General features: G+C 40.0%; 1 protein-coding gene across 2 annotated transcripts in view; it reads right to left on the bottom strand.

Annotated features, from left to right (window-relative positions):
• Positions 1 to 385: 385 nt before the first annotated feature.
• LOC145623916 (putative inactive shikimate kinase like 2, chloroplastic) overlaps positions 386 to 16501 on the bottom strand; it is a 31157-nt gene continuing 15041 nt past the window's right edge. Inside the window, exons 5-8 of one of the 2 annotated variants that reach the window (XM_081676827.1) lie at positions 4372 to 4438; positions 4170 to 4288; positions 3480 to 3656; positions 386 to 689 (exon numbers count right to left, since the gene is read on the bottom strand). In XM_081676827.1, coding sequence (XP_081532953.1) covers positions 583 to 689; positions 3480 to 3656; positions 4170 to 4288; positions 4372 to 4438 — 470 coding nt within the window. In that variant the 3' untranslated portion in view covers positions 386 to 582. The remainder of the gene's footprint in view (positions 690 to 3479; positions 3657 to 4169; positions 4289 to 4371; positions 4439 to 16501) is intronic. The other variant, XM_081676826.1, reaches the window with a different exon arrangement.

The raw sequence follows: 16501 nt of genomic DNA on the forward strand, positions 1-16501 counted from the left end.
CGTCCCAAATTACTCGTAACGGTTTGACTTTTTGCACTATTCACACATCTCCCTTTGACCATTTTTTTTAACTAGTATATGAAAGTCAATGTAATCATGTAAGATGTTGTTGGGTTTAATTTAATGTATAGTTTCTTAATATAAACTTTTTATAACTTATATAAATATATAATAAAAGATATCAACAGTCAAACATGTGCATCGGCAAGTGTGTCTAGTCAAAATGTTGCAAGTAAAGTGGGAAAGAGGGAGTATCTTTTAAAGAGATTAACCACCCCCAAGGGTATACCTTGGCTTAAAGGCACTCTAGACCCTAAACAATAGTGTAATTTGTTTTTTTTTGCATCAATATAAACCTTTGAATATTCTTTTCTTATAAACATGTGAGAGTAAATCACCACCAATTATGAAACTCAAAGCATTTAATATTAAAAAAATAAAATTAAAAATACATATGTTGAACATACAACTATGAGGGATACCATGATTGTTACAAGCCTTAACAAGCACCCCATGAAGGAGACAACATTTTCAAGTTTAACATCTGCTTTTGGAGGAGCAATTCATCTACAATTCAATCTACTATGCATTGGTAGGCATATCAGTTGGCGATGAAGGATCCCAACCTGGAGGCTTGATGTTTGGCCAATCTCCACGACACCCTAATCTTATATATAGACTCTTTTTACCTAAGAAAAAAGACAATTCAAATAAAACAAGAAGACATGCTTAAATTTGTAGCTTCAAAATTTCCTCAAGAAACTAACATAACTTTTTTCCTTATAGCATAAAGAAGATTATATATAGCATTCATAAAATTGTCCTAGTTTAACGTTCAAGAAGTGATGTTTGTCACTGAAAAGAGCATGTTCAGAAGTGTTATTATCCAGAGTGAAATTATCTTTAACATAAATCTTTAGATATGTAACCGATTAGACAGACAATCAAGTCACAACTGAAATTAGGGTAGAAGAGAAAGAACATGGCAATTTCAAACAATATTGTATTCATTGAATGTTTTTCAATATCCATTCTAAATTCAATGTTAACAAAAAAAATCATCTCCTATCAAAGTTGCCAAATTTTCTATTTATTTCATCCCAATCTGGTATTCCCATACCATCTGATGTTAACATTTTGGAAATTTTGACTTTTGCTACCTGTCAAACAGGTCGATTTAACTTTTGCTACCTATGAAAACTTTTATTTTATTTTACTACCTATCCAATCCCCATTTTTTAATTTCGCTACCAGTTAACGGAATTCGTTAATAATTCCGTTAGTGAGATCCAGCCAGCCTCATTACCACCTTTCGGCCACCACTCCCTCCTTAGCCACCACTGCCACCCCTCCCCTCAACTACCACCCCCCTCCCACCACCCTCATCCATCACTGCCCACCTCAAGCCAGCCACCCACGTCCCTCCACCACCTTCATCCATCACTGCCCACCTCAAGACACCCACCAACCTCCCTCCACCTCCCTCCACCACCCTCATCCATCACTGTCCCCCTCGAAAGCACCCAGCCACCCACGAAATAGCCCAGAAACGCCCAGCTCACAAACCCACATGCGAGACCACTCCATCGCAACACCACCCCATCGCAACCCAACCCACCCGCGACCCCACCATACCCACCTGCGACACCTCCCAGCCACTCGAACCCCCTTAACGAAACCCCTAAATTTTGAAATCAAATTAGGGGAAAATTTAGGGTTTTTAATTTTTTCGAATCAAACTCATTGATTTCAAAACGAAAACAACAATTAAATACATGATTTTGCAATTCAAATGTAAACAAACAAAAGCCCTAAAACAATTTCGACAATATTGTTCAAATTATGCCCAAATTCGAACCAATTTCGAAGGAGGGAGGTGGGTGGGTGGCTTGAGGTGGGCAGTGATGGATGAAGGGGGAAAGGGGGGTCGGGGCTGCGTAGGGGTGGGGGAAGGGGAAAGGGAAAGGGGGGTTGCGTAGGGAGGGGGTGGGTTCGCGCGCCGGCGCCGGCCGAAACTCTAGGTGCTGGCCGCCGGCAGGGGGGAGGGAAGGGGTGGCTGGTTTTTTTTTTTTTTTTAATTTTTTAATTTTTAATTTATTATTATTTTTTAAAAAAAATAATAAACTTAACGGAACCCTAACAGATTCCGTTAAAGGGTAGCAAAATTTTAAAAAAGTGCATATGTTAGGTAGTAAAATAAAATAAAAGTTTTAATGGGTAGCAAAATTGAAATCGAGTTGTTTCACAGGTAGCAAAAGTAAAAAAATCCTAACATTTTCACAACTTTCGGAAAACATATTCCTTACCCTATATAGTTTGAATATTTTTTTTAGAGGTAAGAAAAATTAGGAAAACGTAAAGAACCCCTCCTCACGAGGGGAATTCCTAACGCAATTTAGTTTCAGTATTGAATGCTAACAATAAGAAAATTTTAGGAAAATACACACCCCTCCCCACCCCCCCACCAAAAAAAAAAAGTCAAGCCTGCCCACAAATTTCAAGATAACATATAATCCCAATACTTTCTGATTATGTCAATTAGATAAGAAAAACATGTCAAGATTAAGGCCTTCTGTATAAGCATGTTATGATTATCCACAAGCCGTGTAGCCTATACATCAGAGGAAGACCCAAAGGCAGATGAAGTCAAAAAACGATTGAGAGAAAGTCTATAAGTGTTAATTGCTTCACACCTCAGAAATATAACTACAACCAGGAAAGGATTTTAGAGTCAGTGTCTGGGGACAAATAGAAGAAACACATGACGCAAACCAATTTGTGAACAGAAATGGAGTAATAAAGGGAGCAAATCTTCAAAATAAAACATAACACACTACATTAAGTTTATAACCTCATCATATGATATTGGCTAATACACTACTATGACCTCCTCAATCCTTTGTGAGCAAACACCACCACTCTGTTAGTCACACAAAGCCATACAAGTAACAATGGTGCAATTATGAATTGAGATGAAACAAAGAAATTTCTCTCTAATGGTAAGAGGGAGCACGATTAGGTGAGCTTCTCATCCTACACCAAGTTGCTATTATGGGGAGAAAGGTGGAGGCAACGCCAAATCAAAGCTCACATTTAGTAGGAGAATCATTTACTGTAAATGTGAACATGAATCTGGAGGTTAACCAAAGCAGTGTCATGATTTTTTCAAAACTCAGCTCTGTAGCAGTTATAATAAATGAACACCCCTTTATATCCCCAAAATAAACGCTCACTACTTGTTTATTTCTTTTTGTAAGAAAAACCTGAGAGTTGTTCCAAGCAAAGATGCTATCGACAAAATGAAGTTACTACTACGTCCCAAAGCTGAGAAAATGTTTAAGGCGGAAAGAGTAATATAAATCACGCAAGCATTCTTGTTTGATCGGATAGAAAAACTCAACAAGGTCAATCCCCCATTGATGACAGTATACACTTGTAAATCAACTAAAACAAAATGCAAGAGTTAAGATGACACATACCTGGGAGCTTTTTATCAGATAAAATAAGCTGTTTTAAAGCACTCAAGGAAGCCTGGGCCACAGCTTTGGCATAACAAGCATCCCAACTGTCAAACTTGACTACTACATCTGCTTTTGAATAAGATTCAGAGCCTTCATAGACTTGATTTTTTGCCTCTTCTTTGGCTGAATATTCATCTGCATTTAAGGTCAGAAAAAATTAGATATAGAGTTGATAAAGTGTAATGACAGACACCGACCTATGTGCCTTGGTTTATAATTCCAGTAACCAGCTATTCTTCAAGTTTCTAATATTGATTCTCAGCCTCTATATTCACATAGAGACATAAGAGTAATGCAACGAAAGTTGGATTTGTTATAAGCTATTTATGTTGGTATTAGGAGCATTTTTATTATGTATTTGTGGGTTAAAGAAAAGAAGGGTAAAAAGGTTACAGGGCAAGAGAAAAGGGTGGTCACTGGTCAGACATCTGCTCTCCAATTATACTGGTCACAACAACTGACTTGTCAAAAATTAAATAAAATTCCAACGACGAGGTAGACACCAGAACTAAAATTTTAAAAAGTTAAATAAATGAAGAGGATCTGTGCAGATGACCACAAGAGATATATACTTGGGTCACGCTGCTGACCCATCCATTTTGGAATAATGCCTTGATGTTTTTGAATTCAAATTTCAGATGGAAGTACCTGTTGCTGCAGATTGTGACAACCAGACTGTAAATCCTGCATAAAGATGCCGCCATTTGTCTGCTCTTCCAGCAGCTCCATGCTTGCCACCTAATGTTGCAACAACAGCTCGAACATGGCTGTGAAACCATGAAATCATAAAGGGGAGCTTCTCACAAATATAAAACATAACAAAAAGGTCTTGCTTATGCTTGAAGTTTACCTACTTAGACTCTCTAAAACTGCTGCCTCTGCTTCTGCCACAGCATCAGATCCGTCTGCATTCACCCCTGGATTTGAAAGCAGTTATTGATTCACTGCTAGATCAGGATAATGTAACAATTCATACGTAAGCTATTACAATTAGTATTTTTTTACCACACCTTTACCTACTCCCATACCACCAAAAGGTAAGTAATTAAAAATAAAAGTATCAGTGAAGAACTATAAAATTGAATGCAGTATGATAGAAGTATACCGCAGCACTAAAGGCGGCATGAGAACTGACAAACAATGCAGCTGGAGGTGAACATAAGCAGCTAGAGTCTAGATAAAATGCACAGCAAGTAGACAAATGGAAACAGTAGTATTTTTAAAAATAAATGATTTAATGAATAGCGACTTCACATTGGAAGCCCTCAATTTTCAAACTCTTGTAATGTATTCTAGGCTAAGCAATAGACTGAGCATCCAATGTGAAGCTAGAGCTCAATCTTGAACTATGTAGCATATGAGGACTTGGGGCTAAAGATCGGATTCATTTAAGAAACAGGAAAACCTCAATTTCCCAGCCAATTTTGGGCTTCATTAACATGGAAACAGTCGGGGTTTCGGAAATGCCTAGGATATCTCAAAAGAGGACAGGTCCCGAAGGATTATGTGATTTCAAGATCTTTTAATAGCTTAATTACGTATGCTAAACATTTAGAAGAATTAGGACTGGCTTACTATAAGCTTTGCAAAGTGGGTGATGGCGTATGGAAACAATAATGCTCAAGGACTTATTTGTAAGGTCATCACTCATCTACATATAATTATATATTAAAGCTCATGGCTCATGGTGTAAATTCTTTTAAAGGGTTGTTTGGTTCACACTAAGAAAAGGAAAAGAAAAAGAAAAAGAAAACAAGGAGAAAGTAATCGAGAATGGAAAATTGCTTTTGTTTGGTTTGAGAGATAATGAAATACAAAAACCCTTGCTATTAAGCCCTCTTCCACCCCCCCCCCCCCCCCCCCCCCCCCCCGTCTTTCATAGAATGGTGATGCTGCAACGAACTAGCGTGGTTTCACACAATAAACTGGTCGGAAGGTTGTAAGATTTGATTAATAAAGCTCAAAGCTTGCGAAAGGCGACAATGGCTTTAGGCCATAACTCTCTATGAATTTGCATACAATTTTCTGAATGCCTACTGCCTTAGGGACAACTACTATTTATACTACCACTACATTACAAGAGTTGGCAACAAGCCTTAATTATTAATTTTACTATTACTTGTCTTCTACTGAGTTACCATGGTAAACTAGCTAATACTCCAAACTGTCCTGCTGCTCCTCTGTAAGAACCCGTTGCTTGATCATGTAGTGGGGAGAGGGCTGTCGGTGCTGTCCTGCCCCTGCTGTCCTTGCTGTCTAGCCCTTCTCTTGTACGTGATAGTGATAGGTGGTGGTGGGTGCATTGCAATACCGCCCCACAAAAGAGCCACCTTGTCCTCAAGGTGGAAGCTCGGAAATTGGTCATTAATCAACGCTGCATCCTCCCATGTCAAGGCCCACCCATTTAATTAGCACACTGAACCCCGCACCCCTGCCAGCCTTAGGCCTGACCTCCAGCACCTTCTCTAGTTCGACCACCAGCTCCAGGTGTGATCTGTTCTGGGATGGTGGGCGAATTAGGGGGATCCCCAATCGCTTTCTTCAATTGGGACACGTGGAACACGGGGTGGATACGGCACTCATCAGGCAAGAGCAACCTATACGCCACTTGACCAATTCTTTGGACCACTTCAAAAGGCCCATAGAAACGGGCTTCCAACTTCTCATGAGGCCTCCTAGCAAGAGATTTCTGTTGATATGGTTGAAGCTTGAGGAATACATGATCGCCCACTTGGAATTCCACTTCCCTTCTCTTATGGTCAGCATTCTGTTTCATCAATTGTTGAGCTCTTAATAGATGCAACTTTAATTCATCTAGCATCAAATCACGCTCTTTCAATGCTTCCTCCACAGAGCACACTGCCGTCTGCCCTTCTTGCACCCGAATTATCTTAGGTGGTTCCCTTCCATATAAGGCCTGAAATGGAGTGACCAATGTAGATGAGTGGGTGGTGGTGTTGTACGAAAATTCTTCCCAAGGCAGCCACCTAGCCCATGACTTAGGTTGTCCTCCGGCAAAACATCGCAAATAAGTTTCCAATCTCTTATTTACCACTTCGGATTGGCCATCCGTTTGTGGGTGGTAAGAGGTGCTTTTCTTGAGAGTCGTGCCTTGGGAATCTAAAGAGTTCCTTCCAAAATATACTCACAAAAACTCGATCACGGTCCGTAACAATGCTACTCGGTATTCCATGAAGTCTAACCACTTCCTTGATAAAAATTTCTGCCACCCCATACGTGGTAAAAGGGTGCTTGAGCCCAATAAAATGAGCGTATTTGGTGAGTCGATCGACCACCACTAAAATGTTGTTAACCCCCTTTGATTTGGGAAGACCCTCAATGAAGTCCATACTTATATCTTCCCATACCTTCTCCGGAATCGGAAGAGGTTGAAGCAGCCCTCCAGGAGTTCTTTGTGAATGTTTGTTGCGTTGGCAAACCTCGCAACCCCGAACATAATCAGCCACATCCCTACGCATACCGGCCCAAAACCATTTGGAGGTAAGTTTTCGTCTCCCCCGTGTGGCCTCCCTCTGGTGAATCATGATAATTTTGGAGCAAAGCCCCCTTTAACGACGAAGTTCTCGGAATAACCATTCTTCCCTTGTACAATAATTTCTGATGTTCCACAGAGTACCCTGCTGGCCCTTCCCCTTTTTCTACTTCTCTTTTCAATTTCTGTAATGTTGCATCAGCTTCGATTTCCTTCTCCAAATTTCCCCAATTCACGGCTTGACTGGCGATGAGAGTCATGCACTCCCCCTCGCTGTTGCCTTCCCCCTTCCGAGACAGGGCGTCCGCCACCCGATTTGACACTCCAGGCTTGTATTGGAGGTCAAAATCAACGCCAATCAATTTTCTTACCCACTTTTGATATTCGGAGCCGATTTCCCTCAGTTGAGCAATGTATTTTAAACTCTGTTGATCACTCCGCATGATGAACTGTCGGCCCAAGAGGTAGTGCCGCCATTTTTGAACTGCCAAGCACACGGCCATCAACTCCTTCTCGTAAATGGATTTGCCACGGCCGACGGGACCTAGGATCTTTGTAACGTATGCACTGACCCCTAGGGACCGTGGCTTGGTGACTTATGTGCGAAGGAGGAGAGGTCAGCCAAGGAATTAGGAGCCAATGAATGAGGGTCTGCCAAGGAATGTGACAGCAGGGCAGTCACCACCAAATCAGTGAGGGAGCCCTAAGCTCTTGACAGCTGCAGCAACAACAACTTTTGTTTTGTTCCTTCTTTTGGCAGGATATGTATATATAAGAAAGGGAGGGTAGGGTTTGCTAGTTAGGCAAGATCATTGTAATACTTAGAGCTAGAGAGTGGTGCCCTAAAGGTGCTAAACCAGAGATTAGTATCCTAAAGCTACCCTTGTTCTTGTTACACCATTTCAAATTAATCAAAAGCTGCCAATTCTCCCAAGATTGAATCTTTATTACTTTAACTTATTTTATTACAAGTAAATACCCACTAGAGTGTTACAATCTTGCTGAAGAAGGCCACAGGCCGCCCTTCTTGCATTAAAATGGCTCCAAGACCGAATCCCGAAGCATCGGATTCCACCACGAAAATCTTTGCGAAATCCGGCATGACAAGCACAGGGGCTGCTGTCATGGCGTGCTTCAACCTTTGAAACGCTTCCTCCGCTGTGGCAGATCACCCAAAATTATCACGCTTTAGTTGATCTGTGAGAGGCTGTGCAATTTGGGCGTATTTCCTTATGAACTTGTGATAATAACCAGTGAGGCCCAAGAATCCTCTTAATTCCTTAAAGGATTTTGGCTAGGCCACTCAAGCATGGACCGAACCTTATCTTGATCCACCGACACCCCTTCTTTGGATATAACATGACCTAAGTAAGCTACCTTCAATTTCCCAAATTCACACTTCTTCAAATTTGCATATAGCACGTTTTCCTTGAGTGTGGCCAACACTTGTCTCAAATGCCCAATGTGTTCCTCTTGATTCACACTATAGACGAGGATATCATCAAAAAACACGATAACAAATTTCCTTAAAAAGGGACAAAAAACCTCGTTCATGAGGGATTGGAAGGTCGCCGGTGCATTGGTTAGGCTGAAGGGCATCACAAGAAATTCATAGTGCCCTTCGTGGGTTCGGAATGCGGTTTTGTGTGTCTTCGGGTCGGACTAAGATTTGATGGTATCCGGCTTTAAGATCTAGCTTAGAGAACACTTGAGCTCCACTCAACTCATCAAGTAGCTCGTTGATTACCGGAATGGGATATTTGTCGGCCACCGTTTCTTTGTTCAATGCCCGGTAATCCACGCAAAATCTCCACGACCCATCCTTTTTCTTTACTAAAAGAACGGGACTCGAGAACGGACTAGTGGACGGTTTTATTATTCCGGCCTCAAGCATTTCCGGAATAAGTTTCTCGATCTCATCCTTTTGGAATTGCGGATACCGATAGGGCCTAACTCTCACGGGGTTACTCCCTTCTTTGAGGACAATTGAGTGTTCATGTCCACGGGCCGGTGGCAATCCTTTTGGGCCTGCAAAGACTTCCTGATAATCACCCAATACATCGGTCAAGAAGGCAGATACCTCACTGACCTCATGTCCTGCTTTTAGCCTTCCAAACTGCTCAATTCCACCAGCAAGCCCCCTTTCTCCTTCTTCAGTGTTCTAATCATGGCTTTCAAGGTTATCCCCGTTCGCGCCACACTCGGATCCCCATGGAGGACCACCTCATCATTTCCCACCATAAAACTCATTCTTTGTAACTTCCAGTTTGTCAGAATTTTCCCCAATTTTTCGAGCCATTGGACCCCCAATATCAATTCCGAATTTCTCAATTGCAATGGCAAAAAATCCTCCTGCACTTCGAAGTCGTCCTTCAATTTCACTCGAACTCCGCAACAGGTGCCACGCCCTTTCACGGCCACGGTACCCAGGGAAATAAAATTGTGGGTGGCGCTGGGATCTATCATTATCACCACCGGCGTCCCTTGTATGGTTCCCTTCAGCTTCATTGTCTTCGGATTAGTCAACCCGACAAGGGAGTTCATTGAACAGGTCGTCGGCACGACCACCACTTCCTCTTCCTCCTCGTTTTCAATCATCTGCAACTCCCCTTGTTCCTCCCTTTCTTCTTCTTCGACGAGTAAAAAGCTCAACCCTTAGGTCGTGCAGACGTGGGTGGGTCCTGTCCACCGTCCATCGTATCGGAAGCAAAGACCTTTGGTTTCTTATCGGCAATCTCCCTCTCCGTCAACCGTCATACATCACCGCTAAACCGGGTTGTGGTCGAAGTGTTTCTAGTTGGATATTGTCGTGCTGGGTTACTTGCTGAAGCTACTGAGGATTGGGGTGTTTGGTTGGACTGTGTTGGGCTGTTTTGGTTGTTGGTGCGATTTGGGTTGTAAGGAAAATGGGTTGGGCTTTGTGTTTGAGTGTTTGAGGTTGTGGGTTGGACTGCCAGCTCCAAGTAAAGTGGATGCATGGCTCCTATTAAAATACGAATAAGGCACGGGTTTGGTGAAAGCCCCGCCCGATTTCCTGGAGTTGTTGACCCGGTTCCTTTCTTCAACCCGGATCGCCAGATCCATAGCGTCTTCTAGGGTTAACGGGTTAAGCAATCGGATCTCCACCCTTATCTCCTCCTTAAGCCCATTTATAAACCGCCCTTTCATCAAGCTTTTTGGAACATCCATCAATGGCGACGCTTTCTCTATGAACACTCTCCTGTACTCTACGACGGTAGTGGTTTGTTCCACCGCCAACCACTGCTCGTGCAGCGTCCCCGCATTCACCGGCCTCAATTGAGTCAACACGCGCCCCTTCAAATCATCCCAACCACCGAGAGGTCGCCCATTGATACCACCTCAAGGCGTCTCCGTCCATTGCAACCACCGCGGCCTGCAATTACTCCACCTCCGTGAGGTGATAAAACTGGAAGTATTGTTCGCTGCGAAGTATCCATTCAGGATCTGTCCCATCAAAAATTGGCATATCGAGCTTTCGGATCTTCCAATTGCCTCGGTTGTCGTTGCCCTCGCCTCGGTGTCTAAACTGACCACCAAATCCTGTTCCCAGTTTCCGAGTCGGATGCCATTAAAACCTCCTGTTCCGATGGCTGCTCATTAAAATTCTCGTTCATTTGCGGTGAGCCGTGGAAACCACTAAGGGGTTGTGGTTGCTCCACCTCGTCGTTTCCCCCAAAGGGTTGTGTTGGCTGCTTTCCCAAGGCTTTCAGGGCGCTGCGAATCTCCTCCATATTCTTGTCTTGTCGGCTCGTCGTCATATGAACTTGTTGGGTTATGTCTTGCCGGAATTGATCCATCTTCCCCTTCAACGACTGCCTCACCTTATCAACGGTCTCATCCTGCTTCTTCAACAGAGTGTGCTGAAGTGAGTTTTCTCCTTCACCAAGTTTCTCGAAAATTTCCTCCACCCTTTCTTCGAGCGCCGCCACTCGCTCCGGCGTCACGGTTAACGGCATCGGAGGCATGTCTGCTCTGATACCAATTGCAACGAACTAGCGTGGTTTCACACAATAAACTGGTCGGAAGGTTGTAAGATTTGATTAATAAAGCTCAAAGATTGCGAAAGGCGACAATGGCTTTAGGCCATAACTCTCTATGAATTTGCATACAATTTTCTGAATGCCTACTACCTTAGGGACAACTACTATTTATACTACCACTACATTACAAGAGTTGGCAACAAGCCTTAATTACTAATTTTACTATTACTTGTCTTCTACTGAGTTACCATGGTAAACTAGCTAATACTCCAAATTGTCCTGCTGCTCTGTAAGAGCCTGTTGCTTGATCATGTAGTGGGAAGAGGGCTGTTGGTGCTGTCCTGCCCTGCCTGCTATCCTTGCTGTCTAGCACTTCTCTTGTACGTGATAGTGATAGGTGGTGGTGGGTGCATTGCAGATGCAAGGGTGTTGGTGGCTGCAAGTTCTAAAGAGGTTGGTGTGGAAAGCAGTGGTGTTGGGGTACCTACAACAACAACAAAGCCTAAGTCCCAAAATGATTTGGGGTTGGTGTCATGGACCCAAGTCAACCGTGGATGGTGTATTCGAGGCGTAGTAAAGGGCGGCAGCAGCAACAAACATAGGAAAGGCATTTCTTTGCAAAGTGCCAAAAACAATTAAGAAGAATGGAGGAAAGAAGAGCAACCATCTTTAGCTTTGTTCATTTATGGTTTTTCTAATTAAGTAAAGTAGTCACATGTACTCTCCCTTAGGTCATCCCTGACCATTAGTATAAGAATGGTAGTATGAATTTGCAAAAGTTATCCAGAAATTTGTAAGGCAAACACTAGAGAGTTGCAACCTCAAGTTACTTGGAGATTTGTGGCCTCAAGCTACTACCACCTCCACTTGTAATCCTTTGATTAATTAAATGAACAATCAATCCTTCTAGCAATTGGAGTAAATTCAATTAAAACAAACCTAGTCTATTACAAATTTACAACTTGGTACCAGGGCACGTTCGATCATGGTATCCAACAACACACAACGGATTGATGCAGCCAAAGCAGCCTGGTAGTGGCAGCAGCAGTGAAAGCGGCCATGGAAGAGGAGTGCAAGAAGGCTGACGAGGCCTTAGCCGCTACCAACGCCAAACTGGAAGAACGGCTGGGGCGTTTTCGTAGGGCACAGACGTTCAGGCAGCAGCGGCCCGAGAACGGCTAGAGAAGTTGGGAGAGGAGGCCAATGAGAACACAAAGTTTCGAGAGGAGGTGCGTACGGCAACGGTCGATTCTCATACCACCGCCGGTTATTAATGTCGACGAAAATGCTAGCCAATTAAACGGAGAGGATGAAGTCCGGACGCCTGTAGGAGGGGGTTTTGGCATGCCTGAGTGGTGGAGGAGAGACCCACGCGGATGGGCGGAGGAAGGCGGCGGAGACGGTGGCCGGTAGAAACATAAGAAACTGGATATGCCCAAGTTTGAAGCGAAAGATCCCGACAATTGGGTGATGAGAGCAAGAACGTACTTTGACTTTTATAAGTTGACAGAGGAAGATAAAGTGTCGGCAACCGTGGTGGTGATAGACGGCGCGGAGCTGCAATGGTATCACAGGGAGAACAAGAGGAGACCTTTTGTGGGCTAGGTTGTAATACCCCATATTTTTATTCGTATTTTATTTAAAAGAAGTATTTTGTGAAGTAATTAAATAAATTGAAATGTTTTATTTATAGTATTCTAATTATTCATTTTAATAAATTTAGAAATATTTATAAAAGGAAAGTTTATTTAATTAATTATTTTATTTATGTTGGGGATTAATTTAAGAAAGTTTTATCTTAGTAAAGTTTTATTAGGAATGGGATTAGGAAAGATTAAAAAGGAAAAGTTTAGGAAGAAGGATTTCTAAAGAAGAGGTATAAATATTCAACACTTGGGGCAAATCAAACTTTGCTATAGTGGAGAAAACTCAAGGTAAATTTTCTCTCCCTTCTACTTTATTTTTTCTTTTCTTTTTCTTTCTTTTTCCCCTTCCCCTTTTTCGGCTTTCACCACCACCGGCCACCACCATGCCGCCGGCCATCGCCAGCGGCAGCAGCGGCGCCAGCAGCACGGCGGCAGCCGGCTGTAGTGCTGTGGCTGCTGCCCGATTTTTCGAAAAAAAAAAAACAAAAACAAAAAAAATAAAAAACAAAAAACGAAAAAAAAAATTTAATCTTTTGTTTTAAAAATTGATTTAATCCTAGATCTAATTATTAAATATGAGTTTTGTGATTAATATTATGATGTTTGATTTCAAGTAGTATGTAATTTAATTTTCAGATTTTAATTCTAATTAAAAAGCCCCAATTTTGAAACCCTAGATTCATAAATTATTAATTATTGAAAGATTATTATATAGGATGGTTTAAACCTTTGATTAGGTGTTTTAAAGTCAATTACAACAAGTTTTCATTAAAATATAATGCTGGAATTTTTTATAGTGCATTAAAAACCAAGTTTCTTTAAGGAATTTTAATTACCCATTAATAAGGATTAAAGTATGATGTTTTAAATATAATTTCAGCATATTTTAATTAAATTATGAGGGGTTAAATAATAGTATATATTGCTGGAAATTTGTATAGAGAGGATTTTAATACTCTTCTATGATTTTAAATTGTAGAAGACTTCGAAGCAAGTGATTTCTATTAGTCATGGCGATATTAAGATCGTATTCAAGGTACGTTCGCATACTTCGCATAATTTTTATGATGAAGTAGCATGCTAAATGTGTTTAAATGATTACAAGTAGTATCATGCTAGATTTGGAATGGAAATTATAATTTGGTTGTTATTGGTGATTGAATTATGAAGCATGATTTATTTGTGATGGATTAATGGATGGAAAATAATAATTTGGAATGTTGTATATGAACCACACTTTTATTTATGGCATGATAAAAAGCATGTTTAATTAAACTAAATGTTTAATTTGGTTCGGAATATTAAAAGAGAATCTTATTATGGTTCATATAATTTTTATTGATGCTTTAAGCATGATAAAGAAACTATGTAAGTGTCTATGTACACGAGGAATAAATTGTATGTTGGTGCCTTAAGTGAACTAAGGCACCGAAGGATGGGATTTTTGGCGCATTAAGCGTTTAAGGTGTCTTTGACACCGAGGTAGATTAAAAAAGGGTTCAACATTAAATATTATGTGGTCACTAATTGTTCAAGAATTAAATTAAAGTATTTAATTGTTTGAATAATCATGATGTTTGATGTTGTTATGTTTTGAGAGTCATCACCAAGTTAATAAATTGTAAAGAACGTAAAGTGAAAGAGATTACGCAACAAAACTCTAGGAACGTATATACCTTGAATATGAACATACGGGGGGAGTTATGGGGTTTCATATTTAACCATAACTTCTACCGGAGTACGGAACGTTGTACCTTCCTTTTATTATTATGCGCAGGAATTCCGCCACTTACGAGTGGTTCTTTTATACTGGCACGGTTAGCTCCCGTGTTAGTACCCCTTTATTGGGGCAAGTTAGGAGGGAAATCCGTTCGATACGTAATCAAAACTAAATAAATTATTTAGTTACTTAGTTGAGAAGTTTTGTTAAATGTTATGTGCTTGAAAAACAGGTGCAACAAGGTAAGTTGAGTGTTGATAGGTAAATGCATGTTAGTGTGTTTAAATACGCTTATGTACCCAACAAAGCTGATTGAGTGTTTTGTGTATTTGTTGGCCTTGTCTTTACCTTGGCCCTATGATGACCCATTTTTAATGGAGAGTAGTGGAATCAAGTAAAGAGAGGGGGTGTTTGGTGTTCAGCGGATTAAGCCAAATTCAACAAATATGCCTCAAATTAGAGGGTTGACCAAGTTAATCAACTAATTGTGGGTGTGGTAACTGGCGGATAGAAAAGGCTGATTGTATGAAATAAGCTAATTTTGAAAACGTTGGGTTTATCAACGTTTTGGAAGAGGTGATTGAAATCTAGTCCCAATTTTACAACATTGCCCATTTGATGAGAGATAAATAACCATCTAAATTCAATTGAAAAACTCCATGAATAAAGCATGAATGAAGTAAAAATCTGATTTGCAAAAAAAATAAAAAATCACAAACAAAAAAAAATTAGCTAATGTCTACAGTAATAAAATTGGAATAAAGAGAAATTAAAAGAGAAAAGGGGGAATACTTGAAATTTTAAGATCTATGAAGAAAAAAAATACTCCGTATTAAATTACTCAGAACCATGATTTTGCTGCATTTTCATTTTTAATTAAAAAAAGAGAAAGGAGGAAGAAGATGGCTGAGGTGTGCAGTTTGAATGGTTTTTTTTCACTTTTTTTACTCTCTTTGTAAAATAAAATTCATCTAATGGGCTTTATATATTGCATAAAAAAAATTATAAAAAAATTATAAAAAAAAATGGGCTTTATTATTCAGGAGGATTGGGTTCAATGTTTTGACATGTATGGATTCGGTGACACTTGATTAATACTCCATAATATTTTCCATAATAATAATACTCTGTAATAAAAATAAATAATAAAAAAATTAAAAAAAAAAAAAAAAAAAAAAAACTATTATCCTAAATTGTAGTAATAAATAATTTAGTCATTGCAAAAACAAACTGTCGTATATTTAAACATTCTTAAGAATGATTAATATTCAATAAGAGTATTAGTAAAGTTTCATTATAATAATTAACACATAGAACTATTAATAATGTACATGATTATACCAAAAAAAAAAAAAAAAAAAAAAAACATTAGTACATATTTAGTTCCATAACATTAAATTATGCCTATGTCTATATTGGTAATTTTACATACCCAAAAAGCTATAAGTTAATAATTTTTTACCAAACACATTTATACAATCAGTAGTACAATCAGCTAACTTAATCAGGTTCAGCTTTCAGCAGGCAGTTCAGGTGATGAGCATATTCATGATGGGCATGAGTGAAGAGCGTATCATGCTAGTTTCCATAAGTATATGATGTGTTATTACTTTTATTTATTTTAGGATATTACTATTGCGAGTCTAACGTAAAGGTTTTAAATTGAATTGATTTGGTTAAGGGCCTAAAATGGTTCCAAGTTGTATGTTTGACTTTGTTTTACTTTGGTTTGACTTTACTTTCGTGAGTTGACTTTTTATATTGAGTCGTCTTAAAGTATTTTAAAGGAGAGTCTTTCGCTGTGTGTCTTTGATAGTTGCCTTAGCCGTTTTCACGGTGACGGTTATATCTAAAGTTTTGAACAAGGCAAAACAGGTATTTTAAAAGAAAGGAATTTCTAGGGTATTACATGGGTAGACTTGAAGGACCGCCAGCTACGAGAATTCCGGCCTTCTAATCGTGGAAACCGATGTAAGTTCATCGAACTCGCTTTTCCATTATAAGACATTCAAGAAAAATTAATGCTACGGCAGTTTGTTTATGGATTGAACAACGAAATTAAGGTGAGGTTGTTAAATCCTATGAACTTAGGGTCGTGGAAGGCAGGAACAAGTCGGTGG

Source organism: Chenopodium album, chromosome 3 (genome assembly GCF_948465745.1).
Source record: "Chenopodium album chromosome 3, dcCheAlbu1.1, whole genome shotgun sequence".
Classification (NCBI taxonomy): domain Eukaryota; kingdom Viridiplantae; phylum Streptophyta; class Magnoliopsida; order Caryophyllales; family Amaranthaceae; genus Chenopodium; species Chenopodium album.